The sequence below is a fragment of the Meles meles genome, chromosome 2 (assembly GCF_922984935.1).
Source record: "Meles meles chromosome 2, mMelMel3.1 paternal haplotype, whole genome shotgun sequence".
NCBI lineage: Eukaryota > Metazoa > Chordata > Mammalia > Carnivora > Mustelidae > Meles > Meles meles.
In genome coordinates, this window is record NC_060067.1 from 97479847 (window position 1) to 97504182 (window position 24336).

A 24336-nucleotide genomic window follows, 5' to 3' on the forward strand; every position below is an offset into this window, starting at 1 on the left:
TATGGATGTCTTGCCTTTTATAATCTGTCTTTTTGTCTCTTACCATTGTGAGAGCTGGGAATGATGAGGTAGGGATGCATGATTTTTTTGTTGCTGACTGAATTAAAAGTAAAGGAAATTTTAAATGTAAAACTTAAACATCTCTTTAGAAGGATAAATACAGAAATGTACTTTTGGTATTAATAGGTACTTAATCGCTCCTCCTCACCTGTCTTCTCCCTCTAAAGGAAAGTTGTAAACTTGATGCCGAATGTGAAGCATTTCGATTATTGCTAAATTCTGGTTTTAATGAAAACTTTAGTTCTATCATTGTGTTTGGAATGTCAGAACATGCCCCAGGAGGAGAGTGCAGAATGCCGTAGAAGTCACAGGAGATCACTAAGTTATGTGACTGTATGGAAGAAAAAGTAAATGAAGCAAAAGCTCATGAAAACATCAGCACTATTATAAAGTTAAATGTGGCAGGCAAGCTCTACGATGGCTCCAGTGATCTTTGCTTCCTGGTATTCCTGCCCTTGTATACTTACCTCCCCTTAAAAGTGGGCCATCTTCATGACTTTTTTCTAACCAATCTAATATGGCAAATGTGATGGGATGTCACCTCTGTGATTAGGCTCGATATTTAGGTGGCAGATTCTTTACCAGAGTGGCTTTGATGAAGCAAGATGATGAAGCATGTTGACACATAACAAGGAAGTGAGGGCAACAACCCGCCAAGAGCTGGCTAGGAACCAAGACCCTCAACTCAGCAGCTTTTGAAGAACTGAATACTGCCACCAACCATGCGGGGTTAGAAACAGATCCTTCTCTAGTCTGTAGATGAGACCCCAACCCTAGCTGATATATTCATTGCAGCCTTTTGAGAAATCCTAAAGCAAAGGGCTCAGTTAAACTATGCCCGGGTTCCTGACCCACAGAAACTGTGAGATTATAAATGAGTGTTATTTTAAGCTTCTGTATTTGTGGCTATTTGTTATATAGCAATGTAAAACTAATACTTTGGTGTATTTATCAGCTAGGGCTGCCATAACAAAGTAACACATATGAGTGGTTAAACAACAGAAATTTATCTTAGCAAATTTTGGAGACAAGAAGTCCAAGATCAGAGTTTCAACAAGTTGGTTTTCTCCTGAGGGCTCTCTCCTTGCTTATAGATGTCTTCTCCCTCTGTCTTCACGTGATCTTCCCTCAACGTGTGTCTGTTCTAAATGTCTCTTTTTACAAGAACACCAGTTATGTTAATGTAGGGCTTACCCTAATGACCTCATTTTAACTTAATTACCCCTTTAAAGACCCTAGGTCCACATACACACTCATTCTGAGGTCGTAAGAGTTAGAAGCTCAACATATGAATTTTACAAGACACAGTTCAACCCATAAGAATAAGCTATATAAAATTCTGTAATTATGTTTATCTTTATAGCTAAAACTCTATTACCACATACTGTTGGTAAAGGTCTTTTGTCATCTTGTTTTTCTTTAATATATAGGTATCTGGTGATGTACATAAATATTAAATAATAATATATACATAATACATATCACATGGTATAGCATATGTATTTGCATATCCTTGTCTCCACAACAAAATTATAATTTCTATAAGCATATGTTTTACATAGGATATTTTGCAGGATTTAAGGTAGTATTAGATGCTGTTTCAAATTGGATTTAACCTTTTGCGTTTACTTGTGTATTTCTTTTTTTTTTTTTAAGATTTTATTTATTTATTTGACAGCACAAGTCGGGGGAGCATCAGGCAGAGAGAGGGGGAGAAAAGGCTCATCACTGAGCGGAGAGCCTGAAATGGGGCTCGATCCTAGGACTTGGAGATCATGACCTGAGCTTAAGGCAGATGTTTAACCAACTGAGCCACCCAGGCACCCCTACTTGTATATTTCTAAATGAGAATATTCTAGAGGTAGCTTATCTTAAGAGTGAGAACCTGTTAAAGAGATAGGGCGTTTGAAGAATTTACATTTTACATTTACTTGAGGCAGTTCTAGTTTTAGGCAATGGTAAGGCCAGAGAATACCTGTCTTTATATTTCTTAATCCAGATATAATGGATACACTGTTAGATCCAATCGAATGCTATGCTGATTCTTTAAAACATTATCTCTATTTGAGTTATTAATAACACCATATACCCTCACTGAGTATAGAGATTACTTAAAACAATAACACTATACATGTTTAAAATATTTTTTGAAATTGCTAAAAAAAAAAAAAGTTATATGACACAGGTTTTTTTTTTTTTTTATAGAATCTACCAGTGGTTCTCAAAGGTGTAGTCGATCCAGGAGTCCCTTGAAACCCTCTTAGAGAATCTACAAGTTCAAAACTACTTTCATAGTAAATCTAAGATACTATATGCTTTGTGTGAGTGTGTATGTGTTTTGACATTTATACCGACGATACAAAAGAAATAGTGGATGTAATTGCTGGACCTTTTCATGAATGAAGGCAGTGACATCAGACTATACTACTCATCTGTATTTTTCAGCTCCATGCACTTATAGACTAAATCTTTCTTCACTGAGGATTTCACATGATGAATCAGTTAAAATTATTACCATCATTAAATCTTGACCTTTGATTATATATCTTTGCAACATTCTACATGATTAAATGAGAAGAATGTGTAAAGCACTTTTGCTCAATACTGATGTACAGTGGTTGTCTCAAGGAAAAATACCTTGCAGTTGTTTGAGTTGGAAGCTGAACTAGGTACTCTTTCATGGGATACCATTTTTACTTGAAATTACAACAGAAAAACTAGCTATGATTATTCAGACTTAGGTTATTGAGAGACATTTTCTCAAAATGAACAAAATGAGCCTGTTGCTTAAAGGAAAACAACTGACTGCATTTATTGGCAATAACACAGGTCAGGCTTTCAAAAAAAATTAGACTTTTGGAAAATTTGTATTTATCCATGAGAACATGAGGAATTCCCAAATTTAAAGATTGTTCTGGTGATGTTAGTGGTGATACTGTTTTTATAATAGTACGTAATGAAATGTGTCCATGTTTGGAAGAACCATATAACATACTAAACCAATATTTTCCAAATGGTACATCATATTATAAAATTATGCCTGGGTGTAAAAGAAGACAATAAAGAGCAATGAATTTTAATGTAGCAGAGTAAAATTTTGTTACATTAGAAAATTTACTATATTTATGTTGAAAATTAATTTGATTTAAACATTAAAGTTTGTGACTATTGATATGGTTCATAAAGTGCATTGATAAAGTTTCAGATTTCACAGGGCAACTAACCTTTAAAAAACTATCACTTGTTTAGTTTTGGGATGATTTAGTTTTGGGATGCTGTTTTGGGAACAATTATTTGAAAAGACTGTGACGTACTCTCTTCCAACTACATATCCTTGTAAGGTTAGATTCTATTGGTATACTTCAACCAAAACAACCTAGTACAGTAGATTGAATAGAGAGGCAAACATGGAGAATACAGGTGTCTTCTGTTAAGCCAGGCATCAAAGAGATTTGGCAAAGATGTAAAACCTTGTTACTCTTTATTATTATTTTTTTTAATTTCAAAATCATTTTTTAAGTATAATTGACACAATGTTATAGTAGTTTCAGGTGTACAACATAATGATTGGGTAAACATGCTCTGCTTACCCTAAGAGAGCCTACTACTTGTCCTTATACCTTCTTATTATAATGTCATTGACTTTTATTTTTAAATAACAATATTTTTCCATGAAAATGTTATTGTGCTGGAGTTAGAAAGTCAACATTTTGCTACTATCATAGTAAAGACTGGTTCATGCAGGCATCATCACAGAATGACAATCTATAGGGGAATTTTGATGAAGACCAGGGTGTTTTGCTTGGCCATAAAAAGTCTCACCACGTTTTTATTAGTGACAAAGAAAAAATTAAAAGAGAATATTTAGCAGAGAAATTCAACAGCACATTGACCTGGCAATCAAAGTTACCATTTTTGAGAAGCAGTTGGACAGTGTATACTTACGTATGTGACAGCCGGAGGAGGATAGTGTTCTAGCTGAGAATGCATAGCCTAAATCAAATCATGAGCAAACATGTGACAATACCAAATGAGAATCATTCTTTCTTTTTTCCTTTTTTTTTTTTTTAAGGATTTTATTTATTCATTTGACAGAGAGAGAGAGATCACAAGTAGGCAGAGAGGCAGGCAGAGAGAGGGAAGCAGGCTCCCTGACAAGCAGAGAGCCCAATGCAGGGCGCTGGTCCCTGGACCCTAAGATCATGACCTGAGCCAAAGGCAGAGGCTTAACCCACTGAGCCACCCAGGCACCCCTGAGAATCATTCTTTTTAAAAGATGGACATGGTATTCTTCAAAACTGTCAGGTTATAGAAGACAAAAACTGTGGGAATACTCCAGAGTAAAGGAAACTAAGGAGAGATGACAACTAAATGCTACATCTGACCCTAGGCTGGATCTGCATTAAAGGGCAAAAACCCTATAAAGGGTATTGTTGGGTTAAATATACAAAATTAACATATGGCTGGTAAAATACTGTATTGATGTGGCATTTGCTGAAGTTGATAACTATACAATGATTTTAAGAGTATCACAATTTTAAGGTAATATACACTGAAATTTTAGGGGCAAAAGGTGCCTTCATCTTTGTAACTTACCTTCAAATTGTTCAGAAAAAAAATTAGGTATAAATATAAACCCAAGTAAGTGTGTGTGTGTGTGTGTGTGTGTGTGTGTGTACATACATATATATGTATTTGGTGTTAAATATGTGAATACATATACACATACACAGACATATACATACATAGAATATAAATGATTTTTTAAATGGGTAAAATGTTAATAATAGATGTATCTGAGTAATCTGTTATATAAGTGTTTTTAGTACTGTTCTTCAGATTTTCTGTAAGTTTCAGTTACTTCCAAATAAAAAGTTAAAAAATTAAATGCAGTAATTTATGTTAATGTAATGGGTTCATTATTTTTTTAAATGAATTGATATATATTTAACTTTTTTTTTTAAGTTTTGTTTCTCATAGAGTAAGCACAAATAGATCTAATCCATATGAATAAAACTCTTTGGGGTCCTTGATAATTTTTAAGAGTGTTAAGAGGTTCTGAGACCACAAAATTGGAGAACCGTTGGTATAGACTATGTGTGGGTAGTTAGGTAAGTGTTCCTCTCCTCCTTTTAAGGCTATTTTATGACTCTAGTTAATGAGAGCTGATTTGGTAGATGCCACTAGTAACTTAACCCCTTTATGCCTTAGTTTTTATAATTTTAAAATAGGGATATAATATTGCCTATCCTCAGAGGACTATTGTAAGGTGTAAGTCAGATATCTATATAAGGCTCTTAACTATTGACCATTCTGCAGTGCTGTCTTTATTGGCAATGTGTATTTTTGCTCTGTTATTGCTTCTTTTTGTCATTTATTATTGTGCTTTGGCCAGTGATTTTGGTTCTAAATATATGCATATGAACCACCACAAAGAAACCAAAGAAGAGTATCAGATAGTTCATAAACTGCAAGTTTACAGGGTCATGCCCCTTCAAAGAAATGATTAGGGAAACATAGAAGGGTAAAGATGAGCAAGCAGTTTGGGATTTTTGGAAGTCTCTGATATAATAAAGAGCATCATAAATTTGAGAAGGGGGTGCCTGGGTGGCTCAGTGGTTTCAGGCCTCTGCCTTTGGCTCAGGTCATGATCTCAGAGTCCTGGGATCAGGCCCCTGTCAGGCTCTCTGCTCAGCAGGGAGCCTGCTTCCTTTCCTCCCTCTCTGCCTGCCTCACTGTCTACTTGTGATCTCTGTCAAATAAATAAATAAAATCTTTAAAAAAAAAATAAACCTGGGAAGTTGGACCAACGATTGTATGAAGAGTAGTTGATAGAAAATATGACTGGACAGGAAATACTTCTTCATTGGGGACAGACTGGAACCATACTTAGCACTATTTCCTTGGTATTTCAAATTTCAGATAGGCATTCTCTGATTAAATGTGTATGTGTATATTGGGTTATTTAAGTTGTTATAATAATATGTACTTAAGGTAAAGAAAGAATACTACTATTTTGTGACATTTTCTCTGTTTTCTCAGCCCTGTCTAAATTCAGCTCTGTTCTATATCTCACTTTATCAAGCATCAAGCCAATGAGAAAGAAAGGAAATTAGATTGTTAAACTATATTATGTTCACCTAATTGCAAATTATCACTTTTTTTTAAAACAAGTGTGGCTTTATTCTTTTCAACTTTTTCTCTTTTATAGATAACTATAACTTTAATACAAGAAATTATCACTTTTTAAAAGATCAAAAGATACATAAATGTAAAGGCTTTATGTCATTTTAGTATGCTATTTTAGTAACCTTCTTTCCTAAGACTTGTGATTTGTTTTTTTTAAACAGATCATCAGAAACTGGAAAGAGAAGCTAGAATCTGCCGTCTTCTGAAGCACCCCAATATTGGTAAGGAAATCTTTTCAATGTTTAAATGTTAATGTTTATGTTATGTATTTTTTAGCCACAACATGTGCTTTAGTAATATTACTTTAGTAATCTAGACTGTTTGAAACTTTTAACAAAAAAGTTCCTAATTTTTTGGCTTTGGTTACATTTGATTCTTCAAGAGTTTTTGAAATGTTTTTCAAAAGGTAGCAGTTAATATACTAATACTTTAAAAATAGTATAAAGTATTATTAATTGAGTAGTGCTTTTGTGTCTTCAAGGATTGTTCAGCTGCTGCTGCTGAAGTTTGGAAAGACAGAATTTATGTCATTATTTTAGTCAGCTCAGTTACTTTTTACTATCCTGCAAGGAGTTTTTCATATAGTTATTGATTTTCCTCCAGAAACTAGTAAAATTATTTTACTATGTTATTTCCCATGAATTATGAAATAGCCAGATAATGTTCAAAATAAAAAACTGATGAATATAAGAAAAATAGAAGAAACAAAGGAAAGAAAAAGAATACAAAGAAAAACTACAAAAAGAACAGGAACATGATTCTGTTAGTGGTGTTGATTATTTTAAAGATTTTTATTTATTTATTTGACGGACAGAGATCACAAGTAGGCAGAGAGGCAGGCAGAGAGAGAGGAAGGGAAGCAGGCTCCCCGCTGCGCAGAGAGCCGGATGCGGGGGCCTGATCCCAGGACCCTGGGATCATGACCTGAGCCAAAGGCAGAGGCTTTAACCCACTGAGCCACGCAGGCGCCCCTGATTATTTTAGATAAATGTCACTGCCCCAGCTTTGTGAGTTTTATTGTCAGCCAAATTATTTGTGATGTAGAAGTTGTGAGAGAAGGAGTGATAATGCAGTAGAATTGCAAAATCATTCACTGAGAAAGTTTGTAGTTCTTCTGTTTTTGTGAATGGGACAATTCAGTTTCTATTCCTGACTTGAAGTTCCTAGCGTCCTGCATGCTTCTTAGGTCCTTAAGTGAATGAATGGACACTACCAAGTAAATCTGGAGCATTAACAAACCAGCAGCTGTCTAATATGAACCTTCTGGTTGAAGAGAGAACAACTCTGAAATGTAAATCTACCTCTTTTTCAGTGTTTTGCCTGATAGTCTTTGGCATTTCTTGGTTGGCTATCTTATTTTGCAAGGGCTCTCATAACAAGGTATAACAGATTAGATGGCTTTAACAAAGAAATTTATTTTCTCATAATTCTGTAAGCAAGAAGTCAGAGATCAAGGTATTAGGATTTGTTTCTTCTGAGACTCTTCTCAGAAGATAGAAGATAGATGTCTTCTCCCTGTGTCTTCACGTGGTCTTGTCTCTGTTGTAAATTTTTCTTCTTATAACAGCACCATCATATTGTATTGGGGTCCACCCCGATGACCTCATTTTAACCTAAATACCCTTTCAAAGACTTCAGATACTCACTTTCTGAGATCCCAAGGTTGAGACACAATTTTGGAGAGACACTATTCAGTCCATAATATTGGCTAATGAGAAATTATATAGTATGACCCACTATGGTTCAAAGAGCACTGTTCTTGCTCAGGTTTAAGATAAAATGAAATTTTTATTTGGTTCACTTTGTTGTTCTTGTGAAGAAGAGTTGTTATTTGTTTTGTTTTTAATCAAGGTCTTTCTGTGAAAGTCTGCTTTTGGAGATAATAAAACTGGTTCCTCTAGGAGACCAAAGTCAGACATTCTAAAGTCACTCAAACTAAAACAAGAACAATTTTCATTTTGAAACCCCATGCAGAATAACCTTGCTAACAAAGGGGAAGTTGTATACTGGGGAAATTTCTGAAGTTTTTTGACATAGACAGCACCATTAACACACTCTGACACTAGATATAATTTTTTTCAGTGGTCCATAGACACCAATGCCGTGGCTTTTTGGTCACTTCACTTGAGATTTTCTTCCATCTTTCAAGATTTCAGGAGTACAAAAGCATCTATAGAAATTTCAGGCCCTGAATTCCAAGATCCATTTCTAATCACAAGAGAGATTTTGTAGCGATTCTGTACTGTAAGTTGGGAATCAGTAGATTAAACTAAGACACACTCAAAAATCACAACAGTGGCAAATTACTCATATTATTCATTCACTCAGCAAGCTCATTTTCTGGGAATACAATAGGAATACAGCAGACCATTATACCTGCCCTCACATAGATTGCATTTTGGGGATAGACAGACAGTAAGCTAAGTATAGGATGTTATATTGTTATAAGTACTGAGGGGGAAAACAAACAGGGAGTGGAAATTGGTTTTGTTGGGGGATTATGATTTCAGATAGTTTGGTCGGAATGATTTAATTGAGAATGAAATTGGAATAAAGACCTAAAAAAAATAGGAGAAAGCAAGTCATTTGGCTTCCTGGGGCAGGGAGCATCAACAGATAGAGAAAGCAAACAGCCTGTGTAAAAACCCTGAGGCAGAAGTTTGCCTAGTGATTCCACCAAAACTTTTTTTCTAATTGGAGAAATATGGATGAATTATTTTTCATTCTACTTTACCTTAATTGATTATCTTCATGCAGTTTGACAATGTTGTATTTATTCATGTCAAGAGAAATGATTAAACACCAATAGTAATTGTCAAAAAATAATGAGCAGCAGTAAACAAAGGAATGGTTTAAAGATAGATGGATATCTGACTATCCTGGAGAGCAGGGGCAAACAGTGCAGTAAGCAGAGTGCTGCTGCTCCTGTTTGTCACACTTGGTTAACAGCGTCACACAAGTCACTCGCACAGGTTCAGTTTACTCAGGGAAAACAGCATTTGGGCTTGATTCTCCGGAAATAGATAAAATGATATCCAGTGTGAGACTCTTACCTCTTCTTCCCTTTCCTCCATTCTGTTATGTGGTAGGTTATCTTAAAATCTGCAGGTTTTAAAACTTGAAGGAAGGAAATACTACTTTGGACAGTTTTTCCTCTGGTGAAATTTTTGCTTGTTACTTTTTTTTTTTTTTTAATGTGCCTTTCTCTTGGCACAGAATCAATATTCTGGGAACTTGCAAGTAAAAGGTTTCTCTTGGAGAAACACATAAACCAACAAAAATTGGTAATTCATAAACCACTTTTTTCTCTTTAGTGTTTTTTAATTATTTTTCTTATTTTCAAACAGTGGAAAGTTTGGAAAATACAGTGATGTCTGAAGACAAAACCAAAGGAAATGACTTTTAATATTTGTTATATTCATTTCTGCCTTTTGTTGATAAATCTTATGTTATAACTTTCAAGTATTCTCTTCTACATATTTTCATACCCATTTAGGTAAACCATGAAAACATAATTTTTAAAATTATCTTAATAAAATTTATTTAGTATTGTGGTCATTGCCAGCCATGTTCTAGGCTCAACACACTGTGATGAAGTGGTAATCAAGAGAAACAATATCTCTGCTTACCCAAAGGTCATACCCTAGTGTAGGGAGATGGGCCATAAACAAATGACCATCATTATAATGTCATAGAGGTTAGTTCTATGCAGAGAATTAAAATAGCGTAAATTGACACCAGGAGATTGGGTGACTACTATCAAAGAGAAACAGAATCAGACACGTGTTTAAGTCAATAGACAGATTTTATTCAATATTACTGTATTAGGAGAAAGAGCTGAGCTCAATTCCAAATACAGCAAAGACAACTAGGGATTTATAGCCAGGGAGCAGGATGAGAATTGAAAATTTCTGAGAGGAGATATCAAATGTAGGGGGATTCTTACTGAACTTACTAAACTACTGACGAGATTCTTATTAAAGGAAGGCCAGAGGTTTAGACATCAAGGGTGAGGGATGAAGAACTTGATCAGATGTCAAGGGTTATCACGTATCAAAGATGGAAGGATGACTTTGTAGGATTCTTTGCTAAGACTCAAACCATAAGAGACTATGGACTCTGAAAAACAACCTGAGGGTTTTGAAGGGGCGGGGGTGGGAGGTTGGGGGAACCAGGTGGTGGGTAATAGGGAGGGCAAATATTGCATGGAGTACTGGGTGTTGTGCAAAAACAATGAATACTGTTACGCTGAAAAAAAATAAATTAATTAATTAAAGGATTCTTTGCTAAGACTAACTTAGGCAGGTTGAGTATAGGGCCCAAGAAAAGGCCTAGTCAAAAAGAGGGCTCAAAGGAGCCTGCCTAATTTGGGGGATAGTCTTTGTCACTACATTGAGTGGCTTGTCGGGCAAGATATGTCTGCAGGCATCATATTTAAATTGATATCTAAAAGATAAGAATACATCAAGGAAAAGCTCAGGGAAAAAGGGTTTCAGGCAGAGTAAATTTCCCGTTAGAGAAAGAGAGGATTGGCGTGTAGCCTACCATGAGTGAATGAGAGAGAGTGACCTGAGATGGGTCAAAAGGATAGGTAGATGCATGACCACATACGGCATCGGAAACCAGGTTAGAGCATTTAGGTTTTATTCTAAGTGCAGTGGGAAGCCAGTAGAAGAATGATAAGCAAGAGTGCATCATCTGATTTGTTCTGCCTGCTGTGTGTAAAATGGATTGTAGTCACATGAGCACAATCAGAGATAATAGTGGCCCATTAGTTTCATTAGAATCCAGTGTTTATCACTCTTGGCTCCATCTTTTTGGTAAGAATTTAAATAGATCTAGACTGACCTCTTTTCTGTGTGCTCCTCAGAGTCCATGAAAAGTACCATGCACTTTTTGGCTCAACAAATTTGGGAATGCAGGCAATTTTCTAAGCAGCTCCATCTTTGCTCTGTCTTCAGAGGAGCTCAACAGACTATTTTGTTTGTGTCCCAAATGAGAAAGATTCTAGTTAACCTTATCTTGAGGTGTTGAAGCAATTTGGCAAAACCATCTTACCTCAAGCTTCTATTATTAGCTTATTTTTATTATTATGTTTATCCTTTATTTTAATAAAATGGGATTATTTTCTCTTGAGTTACAAACAGATCTGTGATAAATCAAATAACTTGAATTATATGTTAGCATATCCAGTAAGTGAAGGAAAATAACTTTAAGGCAGTGAAATAAAGTACTTGAGGTAATAGCCAAATTGATCTCGAAATTATTTTATATTTCCACTGTTTTTGCACTTGATTTTTGATAAGCATTATTACTGAGGAATTTTTTAAACCTATGGCAAAATCCAAATAACTCAAAATAAGAGAAACTAGGGATATCAGGCAAAACGTTCATTTAATGCAACTGTATAAATCTGAAAAGAAGTGGGCCAGGAAAGGAAAAGAGAAAATATCAGGAACTTTGATCTGATTCATCTGAGGTCCCAAGGGAGAAGATAACCATTTATTCTTTATTTGTAAAGAGATCAGTATTTGAGACAACTTTTCAGTTGGTGGGATGATAAATTTTGTGGCTGGGCTATCCCATTCTCTAAAGACCTGCATTTACACTTTGTGTAGACTTTAGAAAGAGCAAGACAGTTTTTGAAAGTGTAAGGGAACATTTATATTTGTAGAAGATCAATATCTCCTTTGTAAGGTAAGCCTTTTAGTGAGTGATAAGGCTCAATGAATCCCAGTAGCTAGAGAGCTAAAGGAAGGGCTACGTGGCCTTTAATAAAAAGGATCTAGTCTGCTCTAGTGCCCTGGGCTTCTAGTACAATGAGTTAACCATTCTGAGATCACATCATAATATCTTAATGATTATCACCTTCCTACCAGCTCTGTCAGTCACTACACCAAAACACATAAACACACTCATACATTGTTGTAAGGCATAATAGATAAAGACATGGTATTAATGGAAAAGTCTATAGACTAAGTGAACTCCACTTTGTTCTGCTTCCGACACTGGGTCTGTTCAATGAACTGCTGAAGCATATTCCATTTGCTTATTAATGTCTAGTTGCTCTCTCTGTAAAGCAGAGAAAATATTTGCCATTTTATTTTCTTAGAATTATTAGGGAGAACTAGGTAGTTCATCTTTTTGGTGAGGAGTTAATAAACTTTGGAAGATACTTAATGTAAATAAACAGTTGGGTAAAGGGGCATTACTTATACCAAATACTGACTAATATACCATATACTGACTAATAGATCATTTTTTAATGTCTAGTAGCTTTTTCCTGAGAGATATATACTTAACAGTGGAAAAACATTTTTTTTTTAAAGATTTTATTTATTTATTTGACAGACAGAAATCACAAGCAGGCAGAGAGGCAGGCAAAGAGAGAGGAAGGGAAGCAGGCTCCCTGCTAAGCAGAGAGCCCGATGCGAGGCTCGATCCCAGGACCCTGAGACCATGACCTGAGCCGAAGGCAGTGGCTTAACCCACTGAGCCACCCAGGCGCCCCGGAAAAACATTTCAAAAACTTTATGTATCATTCATATACACATACATATATAGTCCTATATATTCATATATCCATATATATACATTTATATATACATATAATCAGAGAATCACAATATTGCAGTAACAAAGATCTTACAGTTATCTAGTACAAACACTCACATTTTTTTTATAATTGAGGAAACTAAAATTTTCTGTACCTATATGACTTATCCAAAGTCACAGTTTTTTAACTGTATAAAGAGGTACTCATGTTTAAGGGAACCTGTGCAGCAGCAAGACTGAAAAGGCATTGGTAATCATTGTCCCTTTTGAGGAGAATTTTGAAGTTGTTTTTGCTTCAAATCAACCCTCCCCCCAAATAAGAAAAAAAACCACAGTAAGTTAAAAACTTCCAATACTAATAGAAGAAAAGAAAACTTTTGGAGAACATAAGTAATACCTGTCTATTCTGATATGGAGCCACATGTTCCATAAAAATATACCTAACAGGTTTTATGGTTTGACATATATAACAATACATACAGTTCCATATGCTGACGGATAGAGATTAGAAAATATATAAAGCCTTTACTTAGTATATAAGCAGGTTTTCCATGTCCATGAGGGATAATTTATGGCATCTAGGATATACAAAATTTCCTTTTCCTAAAATGTGAAACTGGAAGAACCCTTAGGAATTACCTAAATCCAGCCTAGATTCTGCAGATGGAATTTTGGAGGTTTCAGTAGGAAGGTAATGCCCAAGGTCACATGCGGATCTCCAGGGAGATTAAAAATGCACAACTTGCTTTGCATGCAGTGTTTTTCCTTTTCCCTGACCTTAGGAGGCATGGTATCATACCATAAAATTAATATTTTAACCTCAATCTTAGATCTCCCTATTTTTTGCAAATAATCCATGAGTTAAATATCATGCCTCTAATTTTCACAAGACAAAATTAAGTGATTTTTTGTGTTTTTTTGCTTTTAACATTTTACCTTTATGTTCTACTCTACCTGCAGTCCTCTTCCAGATCGCTAGAATATAAGAAACTGCTCTAATCATATTGTATGGACAAGCTTAAATTCATTAAAAACTTATCTTAAATATTCCCTGTAGTTAGTTATCAAATGATTAAATTGCCTTATATGTCTGTTGCTACAATATTTCAGTTTTGAATCACTTGAAAGAGTCCTGTGGGAAAGGAGAACAGTTAGTGCACAGTAAATGTTAATTGATACGCTGAGAAAACAAAGTTAATGATTTCAAATGACACTCAAGTCTTTATCAGTGTTACGAAAAATTGAACAACATTGCAAGAAAATGATACTTAAATTTTTTCTCTATGATCTCCCCCATTATTGACAATTATGCCTAATATTCATAAGTTTGTAATTATACAAGAATAAGTAATTTTTATTGCTAAACAACTTGCTCTCCTGACTTTTCAACATTAGATAAAAGGTAATTTAACATAATTCAGTAGTGAAAAAGCAAGGTACTCTTGTTTTATGTTCACCTTTTGTTTGATTAAATCTCACCTCTTTATCTTGATTATTTGGTATGAAGGCTAAATTACTTCTCAGAATATCTTACTGTCTGCAGAATTGATTACCCTCTCTTAACAAATGTGAGAAACAGCACAGAGATATTTTTTCCCAGAAAATAATTATTCTCAAAATTTCTCATTATCTACTGTAGCTTTTTCTTTTTTTTCTTTTATTCATTTAATATGGTACCAGTGATGTACCCTTCATAATTCCTGGTCGAAAGTTAAATTCATCATCACCTTAAGTAAACAGACTATTTAGTAGAAAGATAAAATATGGATATAAAAATTATTGATAAAAGATAACATTTTAAATTCTCTTTTAATTGATGAGTTTGGATATGAATCCATTTTTATTGACGCCTTTGTAAATAAATTGTTTTTCCATATATCAATGAAATGGCTACTTCCCTGAATTATATTAGAATCATTGGATTTCATATGAAACTGTGGAGAAAAAAATGATTCTCCTATTACAAATGAAGGACAGTTTGTGATTTGGACTTACTGGATAGAGCATTTTGATCTGTCAATGCACAATACTCAAATATATCCTCTGTTTTATTTTACTGAACCTATTATTTCCATTTTGTCCTGTCTTCACTATGTTCAGGGTAGAATCTTACCAGAGTATTAGAAGCTTGTAATAGTTTCTTGGGCTCCTAAACTGAAACTTTGAAAGAAAAAAATAATTCCCAACATTACTAGCACCTTTTTGTTTCTTTACTTGCTTGTTTGGCTGGGGCTATACAGAATCCACTCTCCACTCCCTTACCTCACCCTGGGTAAGAAAAGCTCATGTTGCCTGGAAATGCTGAAAGGAGCTGAGGAATCTCTTCATCACTTAAAAATCATTGCTCTTTCCCTTTCTTTTGATGGTTTTGACAATAAAAATAAAGTTAGATACAATAAGCTATTGTGTTAAGATTTGAAAATGAGCTGAATAAAAGAAAAAAAATTAGGTTGGAATTCTAGTGAACTTTGTCACTAAAATTAATAGCAGAGCTGTTAACTGTGTTATCAGATACTGATCTAAATGTTTTCCATGCATCCAGACTTTTAATCTTCAAAACAAACAAGTGCCATTCTTGTCTCCATTTTACAGACAAGGAATAGAAAGCCCAAACAGGTTACAGAGTCAACTAAGTAAGGTCAGACAGCTAGTAAGTAGTAGAGTTGAGATTCTAGCCTGCACAGCCTGGTATCACCATCCATACTCTTCAACACCATACTGTGTTGCCTTAGGTTGTAGAACTCTGAATTAGTCACATTGTTATTTAATAAGTGAAGAACATCCAGATTTTATGAAGATTGGTTGTAATAACTGCAGACTGTTTTCCTAGAGATATTATGTAATTTTACTGTTTATTTCTAGTCCTTACTCTAGGGGGAAATAACATAAGATTATGGAAACACTTAAGGAAAATACAGATATTATAGAACTAATTATATTTTAATGACAATAATTTTCAGCATCTTTGTACAAAACCTTTTAAGTGGTTGTATCTGGCCCCGAATTAATTATTTACTTGCCATGCAAGACTACTTTTTACTCTCTTCTTATTGATGGGAAAATTAATGACAAATATTTGTCAGAAAACAATGAAGGTTAAGGAAACAAACCAACAACAGTAATTGATGTGTAACATATGACAATTTTTTTAAAAAGCTACTGTTTAAATTGTAGGAAAGAGATCAGGATATAACACTTGTGAGATGGTGGATTTCTAAAATCAGATAAGCCCTTGGAGTTGTATGTTATGTATATGGGGGGAGGCAGGTGTTTTAAGCAATCATTGCTTATAACTTATTTTATTTATTTAGTTTTGCTTGTAACGTAGTTTAATAGAATACAGAGGGAATTCTAATTTAGAGTTTTGAGATAACTTTTGAAAGTAAAATTTAGGGTCCAGCTATAGCATTCATTTCTAGCATTTGTTATGTAAACCATGGTTTAAAGTTGCCACGTTAGGGGAGGTAACTCTATATTCCTGTTACTTATAAATTTGAAAATAAGAATTCATTCTCTCTAAAATGTTCCACAGGTAGAAGTGTTTGCTCTTTGTATTTGATTTGCATCTGCTTCACAAAAACTTCCCCAGATCTAATGAGCTGCCATAGAGTAATGATTATGTCAGATTATTGTTTGATAGATTGATATTGATGATTATTTAGTTTAAAAAACTAATGGCTTATGTTGAAGAAATTAGGTACATACAGTTACATGACTTGAATTCTTCCTCTTATTCTTTCACATTTTGTACTTCTGTAGTAATTTATAATATATTTCCTATAAAATAATAGAAGTTATATGGTAAGATTTTGTTCACACTATTGAAGTTCAGTAGTTTTTGTAGTTTATTCTTTAAATATTACTTTCAGCTTTTAGCCATGAATTTATTTTGTAGATAGTTCAACCAAAGTCTTAGTATAAGAAAAATTTCTGTAGCCTACAATGTTAATCACTGAAGTAGATGGCAATAATTTTCATGAGTCTATTATTTTTAAGTGTAGAAAATCTTGTCTTTCATTTGTTCTGCTCAGAATTGACTTATGAAAATTGGAAACAAATTGTGTAAAAACTTCCCCCCATAAGTATATCCTGAATTGTGATTTCCTTTGGTGTCAGTATTTTTGCATATATAGATGAGTTTACATTGGATATTTGTTAAAAAAAACATACACAACTATGCTTTAATTGTTAATCTGTTTTTTCACTAAGAACAGAACTCTCACTTTCAAATTAAAGTGGTGAAGCCTAGTGTTATATTTTAATTAGATATGAAAAATTTTTAAAAGATTTTATTTATTAGAGAGAGAGAGAGAGAGAGAGAGCAAGCATGAGTGGTGGGGAGGAGCAAGGGAAGAGGGAGAAGCAGGCTTCGCCCTGAGCATGGAGCCTAATGTAGGGCTCAATCCCGGGACCCTGGGATCATGACCTGAGCTGAAGGCAGTTGCTAAACTGACTGAGCCACCCAGGTGCCCCAGCTCTGAAAATATTTCTTAAAAGCTTATGAAAAATATAATAAAGAAAATATACCGATTTAGTTTGTTTCTACCTATTATTTTTCCTTCCAGTTTCTTAAAATAATCCATTGGATTAGTCTTTTTTTAAATCCACATTTGATTTCAGAATTAAAGAATAATACCAGCCTGGGTAAAGGTAAAATGAAAAAAAGATGAGCAAAATGAAAGTATATATAATCTGCATGTTGTCTTCTATTCCCAGTGATTAGTATTAAGCACTGAGTTGAATACTGCTAACTCTATTGGAGTTAAAATACTGAAAGATCATTACAAGGATGAATGAGCCATCCTTGACCACAAGTTCATTATTTTGGAGGGCACATAGTTCTGTGTGCAACTAAAATATAATATGGTTATGTACTTTAATGATGCTATTACTATAGTGCCACGAGAGCACTAAGGAATAAACTAAGAATTTTAATTGAAATACATTGGATAATGAAAAGAATTTTTGCCATAAAGAAGTAGGTATTGTACTCAATAGCAGTGAAAGAAAGACAAAACAACAAAAGGAAAAAATCAGTTTTAAAAGTTCATGTTACACTTGAAGAATGATAGAAAATCAGAATGACTGGAGTAACTAGATTTGCTGGCCGTAAAGCTTGATTGGGAATTTTAACAGAGTCTTTTGACTTTTCTTCGCTGAAGTGTTTGATCTCTAATCTTTAGAAATGAGGAATTATTAAAAAGACTTATTTATTTGACTCATATGATTTTATTGGTTTCTTAGGAAAACAACTTTGGCAGTAGTACACATGACTTTCTGGAGTCAGGAGAAATCTGTGTTAAAAGAGTATTTGAAAGTCTTTATATATAACTAATATATAAGGCAAATGATGAATTCCTGAACCATGTTTAATTTATATATTAAGGCAATTAATTTATATATAAGGCAAATGATGAATTCCTGAACCATGATAATGGGAACAGAGATGGCAAGAAAGGTGAAGATACTAGAGATATTGTGGGGGTAGAATTATGAGATCTTGGGCAGTAGTTAAATTGTGATAAATGAGGGGCACCTGGGTGGCTCAGTGGGTTAAGGCCTCTGCCTTTGTCTCAGGTCGTGATCCCAGCATCCTGGGATCGAGCCCCACATCGGGCTCTCTGCTCGGCGGGGAGCCTGCTTCCTCCTCTGTCTCTCTCTCTCTGCCTGCCTCTCTGTCTACTTGTGATCTCTGTAAAAAAAGAAAAAATCTTTTAAAAAAATTGTGATAAATGAATAAGCTAGAAAGTGGTTTCTCAGAGGTTTTTAATTTGGGTGACTGGAGAGATATTGATTTTATTAAGAATAAGGAACAAAGGAAGAAAAGGTAGTTGGGAGAAATTAGAAACCTAGTTGATATAAGAACATGATGACATTAATTTTTTTTAAGATTTATTTATTTAATTGAGAGGGAGCACAAGCAGGAGGGACAGAGGGAGAGGGAGAGAGAATTCCAAGCAGACTCTAACCTGGGGCTCAATCTCAGAACCCTGAGATCCCGACCTGATCTGAAACCAAGAGTTCCGACCTGATCTGAAACCAAGAGTTGGGGGCTTACCCAACTGTTCCACCCAGGCACCCCTAATGAAAGTATTTTTTAAATATTGGGAAGTACCTTTTAAGGGGGACCATGGACAAAGAAGGAACAATAGAAATAGCGAACAACATCCATAAGACCATGATCATTTACTTTTTGCTAAAAACTCTTAGCTTTTCCCCATTTGGGCATTCCTCTTCAGGATGGAAGTGGTTGGCAATGATTATGACCATCCCTCCTAGGTGAAGAGAATGTAGCTAGACTTTTGGTTTTGGATCCTTTTTTTTTTTTTTTTTTTTTTTCATGCAGGAAATAAAGATTGTCAAGTTGGATGCTCACAGTATCTTTTGAATAAATAATATAGTTACTGCACCAACTTTATCACCTAACTGTGGCTGAACATTTCCAAAATGTTCCCCCACATTCTGTCAACTAGAGTAAGGCTCACTTTTCATGGATCTCTCGTGCTTTAGTGAAACATAAATCTTTTAAATGACTTAGTAACTTGATAATGACTTTAATTAAGATATAGCCTATTTGACTTATGTGTGGGATGCTGCATGGAGCTCTAGAGAGTGTGAATATGTATTTTGGAGACATTTACATGTAGGAGAGTGAAAATGGATAAATGCACACAGCATTGTATTATGAAGAGGGTCAAAGATAGGTGATCACTAATACCTAGTCATGAGGAGCATGAAAATGATTTTTTAAGAACAATAACAATAGTAATATTCTTAGATTATTTTTAATCTGAATGTGCTTTAAAACAAACATAAAATATATAAAATTTTATTTTGGATGAAAAAGAAGTTACATTTGGGGGCTAAATAGTATAAAAATAACAATTTAAGCTTCATTTTAGCAATAATAGTTTAAATGTGTTGATTTTAGATAGGCTTATATCAGTTTTTGCTCTTATATCTATAAGGAAAGGACCAAGACTATGTTTGCTTAAAAGGCTTAATTTTGTTGGAACTATAATAAGTTTACTATTTTGAAAATCATATTTTTTCTTCTTTCAGTTGCCATCCCTCAAACAATGTCTCATTTAGAAACTGGTAGTACCAGATACATATTTAAACTTATTTGCTGGAACTTGACAAGAGAAGAGCTCTGATAATACATGGTTTTCAAATGTCTCAGATTTATATTGTTGTAACTGTAGATTATTCCAGTGACCTTTTCTTTTGATATTCCTTTTATAAATCTGCCCTTTAAAATTAAATTACATCTCCTGGTCACTTTCTAAGAATACATTCATAATATGGACAAGAATACATTCATAAAATGAGATAAGGCCACTCCCCTTCCCCCACCCCCCAAAGCCAAAGAACCATTGATTTAAGGTAGGTTTTCAACCTTGGGAGATTTTGTAGCATTTACTCTTTCCTCTTCCTAGGTATATTTTGGCACGATGTGTTTAGGTCTTTAGAACTGGAGGTGTCCATCTGGCATCAGTTCAAGAGAGGCCACAGATGCCACTAATATCCTATAATGGATAAGACAGCACCTGGCAAGAGTGAATTATTTGGTCCAAAATATTAATAGTGCTGAGATTGGGAAGGCCTGATTTAAGGTAATAACAACAATACAGCAAAGAGCTAGACTACTTGGTTTAGCTCTGGATCCATGCAATTTTCTTATATATATTAAGAAGAAAATAGTCAATATGTCCCCTTAAATGAAGGACAAGTAAGCAATGACACTTATATAGACTATCCTGTGAACAGAGGTTTCTAGAATATTCCCTTTTAACCCAAGAGTAGAAAAATAAAGAACGAGTTTAAATGTCAGCCATAAATGAAATGAAGTCACAGATTAGAATATTGGTGTTTTTTCCTAAATCATTGGAAAAGGATATTTATATATTTAAAGGTTTTTTTTTTTTAAATTTAAAGTGAGGAGTAAACTAGTGAACTATTAAGTTAATATTGAAGTAAAATGAGGAGAGTATTTTCCAAGAATCATAAAAAGAGAAGTAATTCTCTGGGAAATAATTTTATCTTCATTATGAATCATTTTGATTTTATCCTTTTTGGATCTTGAATCTTGTTCAGATAAACTTTATCTGAGCATAGATTCTTCTTATCCACAAAATTGCATATTAACACCAAAGATTTTTCTTATCCACAAAATTGCATATTAACACCAAATTTTTCATGTTGTTTGAAATATTTCATAGACTAGTAGAGCCCAAATATGGACCATTCTCCATAGATTTCAGAGTAAAATGGAACAAACCTTATTTTGAAGAAATATAGTTCAGTGGTCTCTTTATCTTAAATGTGATTCTCACGTTATTCTTAATGACCTTGTAATTCACGTAAAAAGATTTACAAGTTTCTCTACACTTCCACTCCTATCTTATTAAAGTGTGCATTTTGGGTTGGGGATGTAGCCTGACTGTAGAAGGGAGAAATACCATCCAGCTTACTTGGTATTTAAACTGCTGGACTGAGGCACCTGGGTGGCTCAGTTGGTTAAGTGTCCATCAGCTCAGGTCATGATCCCGGGGTCCTAGGATCGAGCCCCAAATTGGGCTCCCTGCTCAGCGGGGAGCCTGCATCTCCCTCTACTCTCCCCTGATTTGTGTTCTCTCTCTCTTTCTCTTGTTCCCGCTCCCTCTTTCAAGTAAATAAATAAATAAAATCTAATTTAAAAAAATCTGGGCAGGAACTAAACTAAACTAGTCTTATATTTATTTATACCTATTTATACCTCTAGATTACTAACATACCCCCCATCCAAAGAATTTGTTAAGAAAATGAATAATCGGGGTGCCTGGGTGGCTCGGTGGGTTGGAGCCTCTGCTTTCGCCTCGGGTCGTGGTCCCAGGGTCCTGGGATCGAGCCCCGCATCAGGCTCTCTGCTCTGTGGGGAGCCTGCTTCCTCCTCTCTCTCTGCCTGCCTCTCTGCCTGGTTGTGGTTTCTCTCTGTCAAATAAATAAAATAAAAAAAAAAAGAAAAAGAAAATGAATAATCTAGGGCACCTGGGTGGCTCAGTCGTTAAGTGTCTGCCTTCTGCTCAGGTCATGATCCTGGAGTCCTGATACCCAGCCCTGCATCGGCTCCCTGATCCAAGGGAAGCCTCCTTCTCCTTCTCCTGCTCCCCCTGCTTCTGTTCCCTCTCTCACTGTGTCTCTCTCTGTCAGATAAATAAATAAAATCTTTTAAAAAAGAAAATGAATAATGTAACATTTTGTATATGTATCTAGTATAGAGAATAAACTGCTTTTGACATAGTTTAGAAATATCTAATTAAAGCAAAGCATAGAAATTGCATTGTAAGCAGAAGTTAACCTAGCAGACTGGTGCTGACATATGCTAATTAAAATCCTTTAAAAATCTGTTTATTGGAATGCCTATATGGCTCAGTCAGTTGAGCATCTGACTTTTGATTTTGGCTCAGGTCATGATCTCAAGGTGGTGAGATCGAGTCCCACATTGGCCTCAATACTGGGTGTGGAGCCTGCTTAAGATTCCCTCTCCTGTTCCTCCTTCACCACCCCCAAAAAGAAATATGTTTATTAAAACATATTTTAAGTCTCACTTATGGTTTGTCTCCCTCCCAATCCCATTTTGTTTCATTTATTCTTCTCCTACCCCCCCTAAGTCCTCATGTTGCATCTCCACTTCCTCATATCAGGGAGATCATACGGTAGTTGTCTTTCTCCAATTGACTTATTTCGCTAAGCATGATACCCTCTAGTTCCATCCACGTCGTCGCAAATGGCAAGATTTCATTTCTTTTGATGGCTGCATAGTATTCCATTGTGTATATATGCCACCTCTTCTTTATCCGTTTATCTGTTGATGGACATCTAGGTTCTTTCCATAGTTTGGCTATTGTAGACATTGCTGCTATAAACATTCGGGTGCACGTGTCCCTTCCGATCACTACGTTTGTATCTTTAGGGCAAATACCCAGTAGTGCAATTGCTGGGTCATAGGGTAGTTCTATTTTCAACATTTTGAGGAACCTCCATGCTGTTATCCAGAGTGGTTGCACCAGCTTGCATTCCCACCAAGAGTGTAGGATGGTTCCCCTTACTCCGCATCCTCGCCAGCATCTGTCATTTCCTGACTTGTTAATTTTAGCCATTCTGACTGGTGTGAGGTGATATCTCATTGTGGTTTTGATTTGTATTTCCCTGATGCCGAGTGACGTGGAGCACTTTTTCATGTGTCTGTTGGCCATCTGGATGTCTTTGCAGAAATGTCTGTTCATGTCTTCTGCCCATTTCTTGATTGGATTGTTTGTTCTTTGGGTGTTGAGTTTGCTAAGTTCTTTATAGATTTTGGACACTAGCCCTTTATCTGATATGTCGTTTGCAAGTATCTTCTCCCATTCTGTCAGTTGTCTTTTGGTTTTGTTAACTGTTTCCTTCACTGTGCAAAAGCTTTTGATCTTGATGAAATCCCAATAGTTCATTTTTGCCCTTGCTTACCTTGCTTTTGGTGATGTTCCTAAGAAGATGTTGCTGCAGCTGAGGTCGAAGAGGTTGCTGCCTGTGTTCCCCTCAAGGATTTTGATGGATTCCTTTCTCACATTGAGGTCCTTCATCCATTTTGAGTCTATTTTCGTGTGTGGTGTAAGGAAATGGTCCAATTTCATTTTTCTACATGTGGCTGTCCAATTTTCCCAGCACCATTTATTGAAGAGGCTGTCTTTTTTCCATTGGACATTCTTTCCTGCTTTGTCGAAGATTAGTTGACCATAGAGTTGAGGGTCTATTTCTGGGCTCTCTATTCTGTTCCATTGATCTATGTGTCTGTTTTTGTGCCAGTACCATGCTGTCTTGATGATGACAGCTTTGTAATAGAGCTTGAAGTCCGGAATTGTGATGCCACCAACTTTGGCTTTCTTTTTCAATATTCCTTTGGCTATTCGAGGTCTTTTCTGGTTCCATATAAATTTTAGGATTCTTTGTTCCATTTCTTTGAAAAAAATGGATGGAATTTTGATAGGGATTGCATTAAATGTGTAGATTGCTTTAGGTAGCATAGACATTTTCACAATATTTATTCTTCCAATCCAGGAGCATGGAACATTTTTCCATTTCTTTGTGTCTTCCTCAATTTCTTTCAGGAGTACTTTATGGTTTTCTGCATGTAGATTCTTAGCCTCTTTGGTTAGGTTTATTCCTAGGTGTCTTATAGTTTTGGGTGCAATTGTAAATGGGATTGACTCCTTAATTTCTCTTTCTTCTGTCTTGTTGTTGGTGTAGAGAAATGCAACTGATTTCTGTGCATTGATTTTATATCCTGACACTTTACTGAATTCCTGTACAAGTTCTAGCAGTTTTGGAGTGGAGTCTTTTGGGTTTTCCACATATAGTATCATATCGTCTGCGAAGAGTGATAGTTTGACTTCTTCTTTGCCGATTTGGATGCCTTTAATTTCCTTTTGTTGTCTGATTGCTGAGGCTCGGACTTCTAGTACTATGTTGAATAGCAGTGGTGATAATGGACATCCCTGCCGTGTTCATGAC

At 35.1% G+C, this 24336-nt stretch overlaps 1 protein-coding gene across 19 annotated transcripts in view; it reads left to right on the plus strand.

Annotated features, from left to right (window-relative positions):
* The window catches only part of CAMK2D (calcium/calmodulin dependent protein kinase II delta), a 321617-nt gene that overhangs the window by 96617 nt on the left and 200664 nt on the right, over positions 1 to 24336 (plus strand). For all 19 annotated transcript variants that reach the window (XM_045991913.1, XM_045991861.1, XM_045991946.1 and 16 more), the window contains exon 3: positions 6411 to 6470. In XM_045991913.1, coding sequence (XP_045847869.1) covers positions 6411 to 6470 — 60 coding nt within the window. The remainder of the gene's footprint in view (positions 1 to 6410; positions 6471 to 24336) is intronic.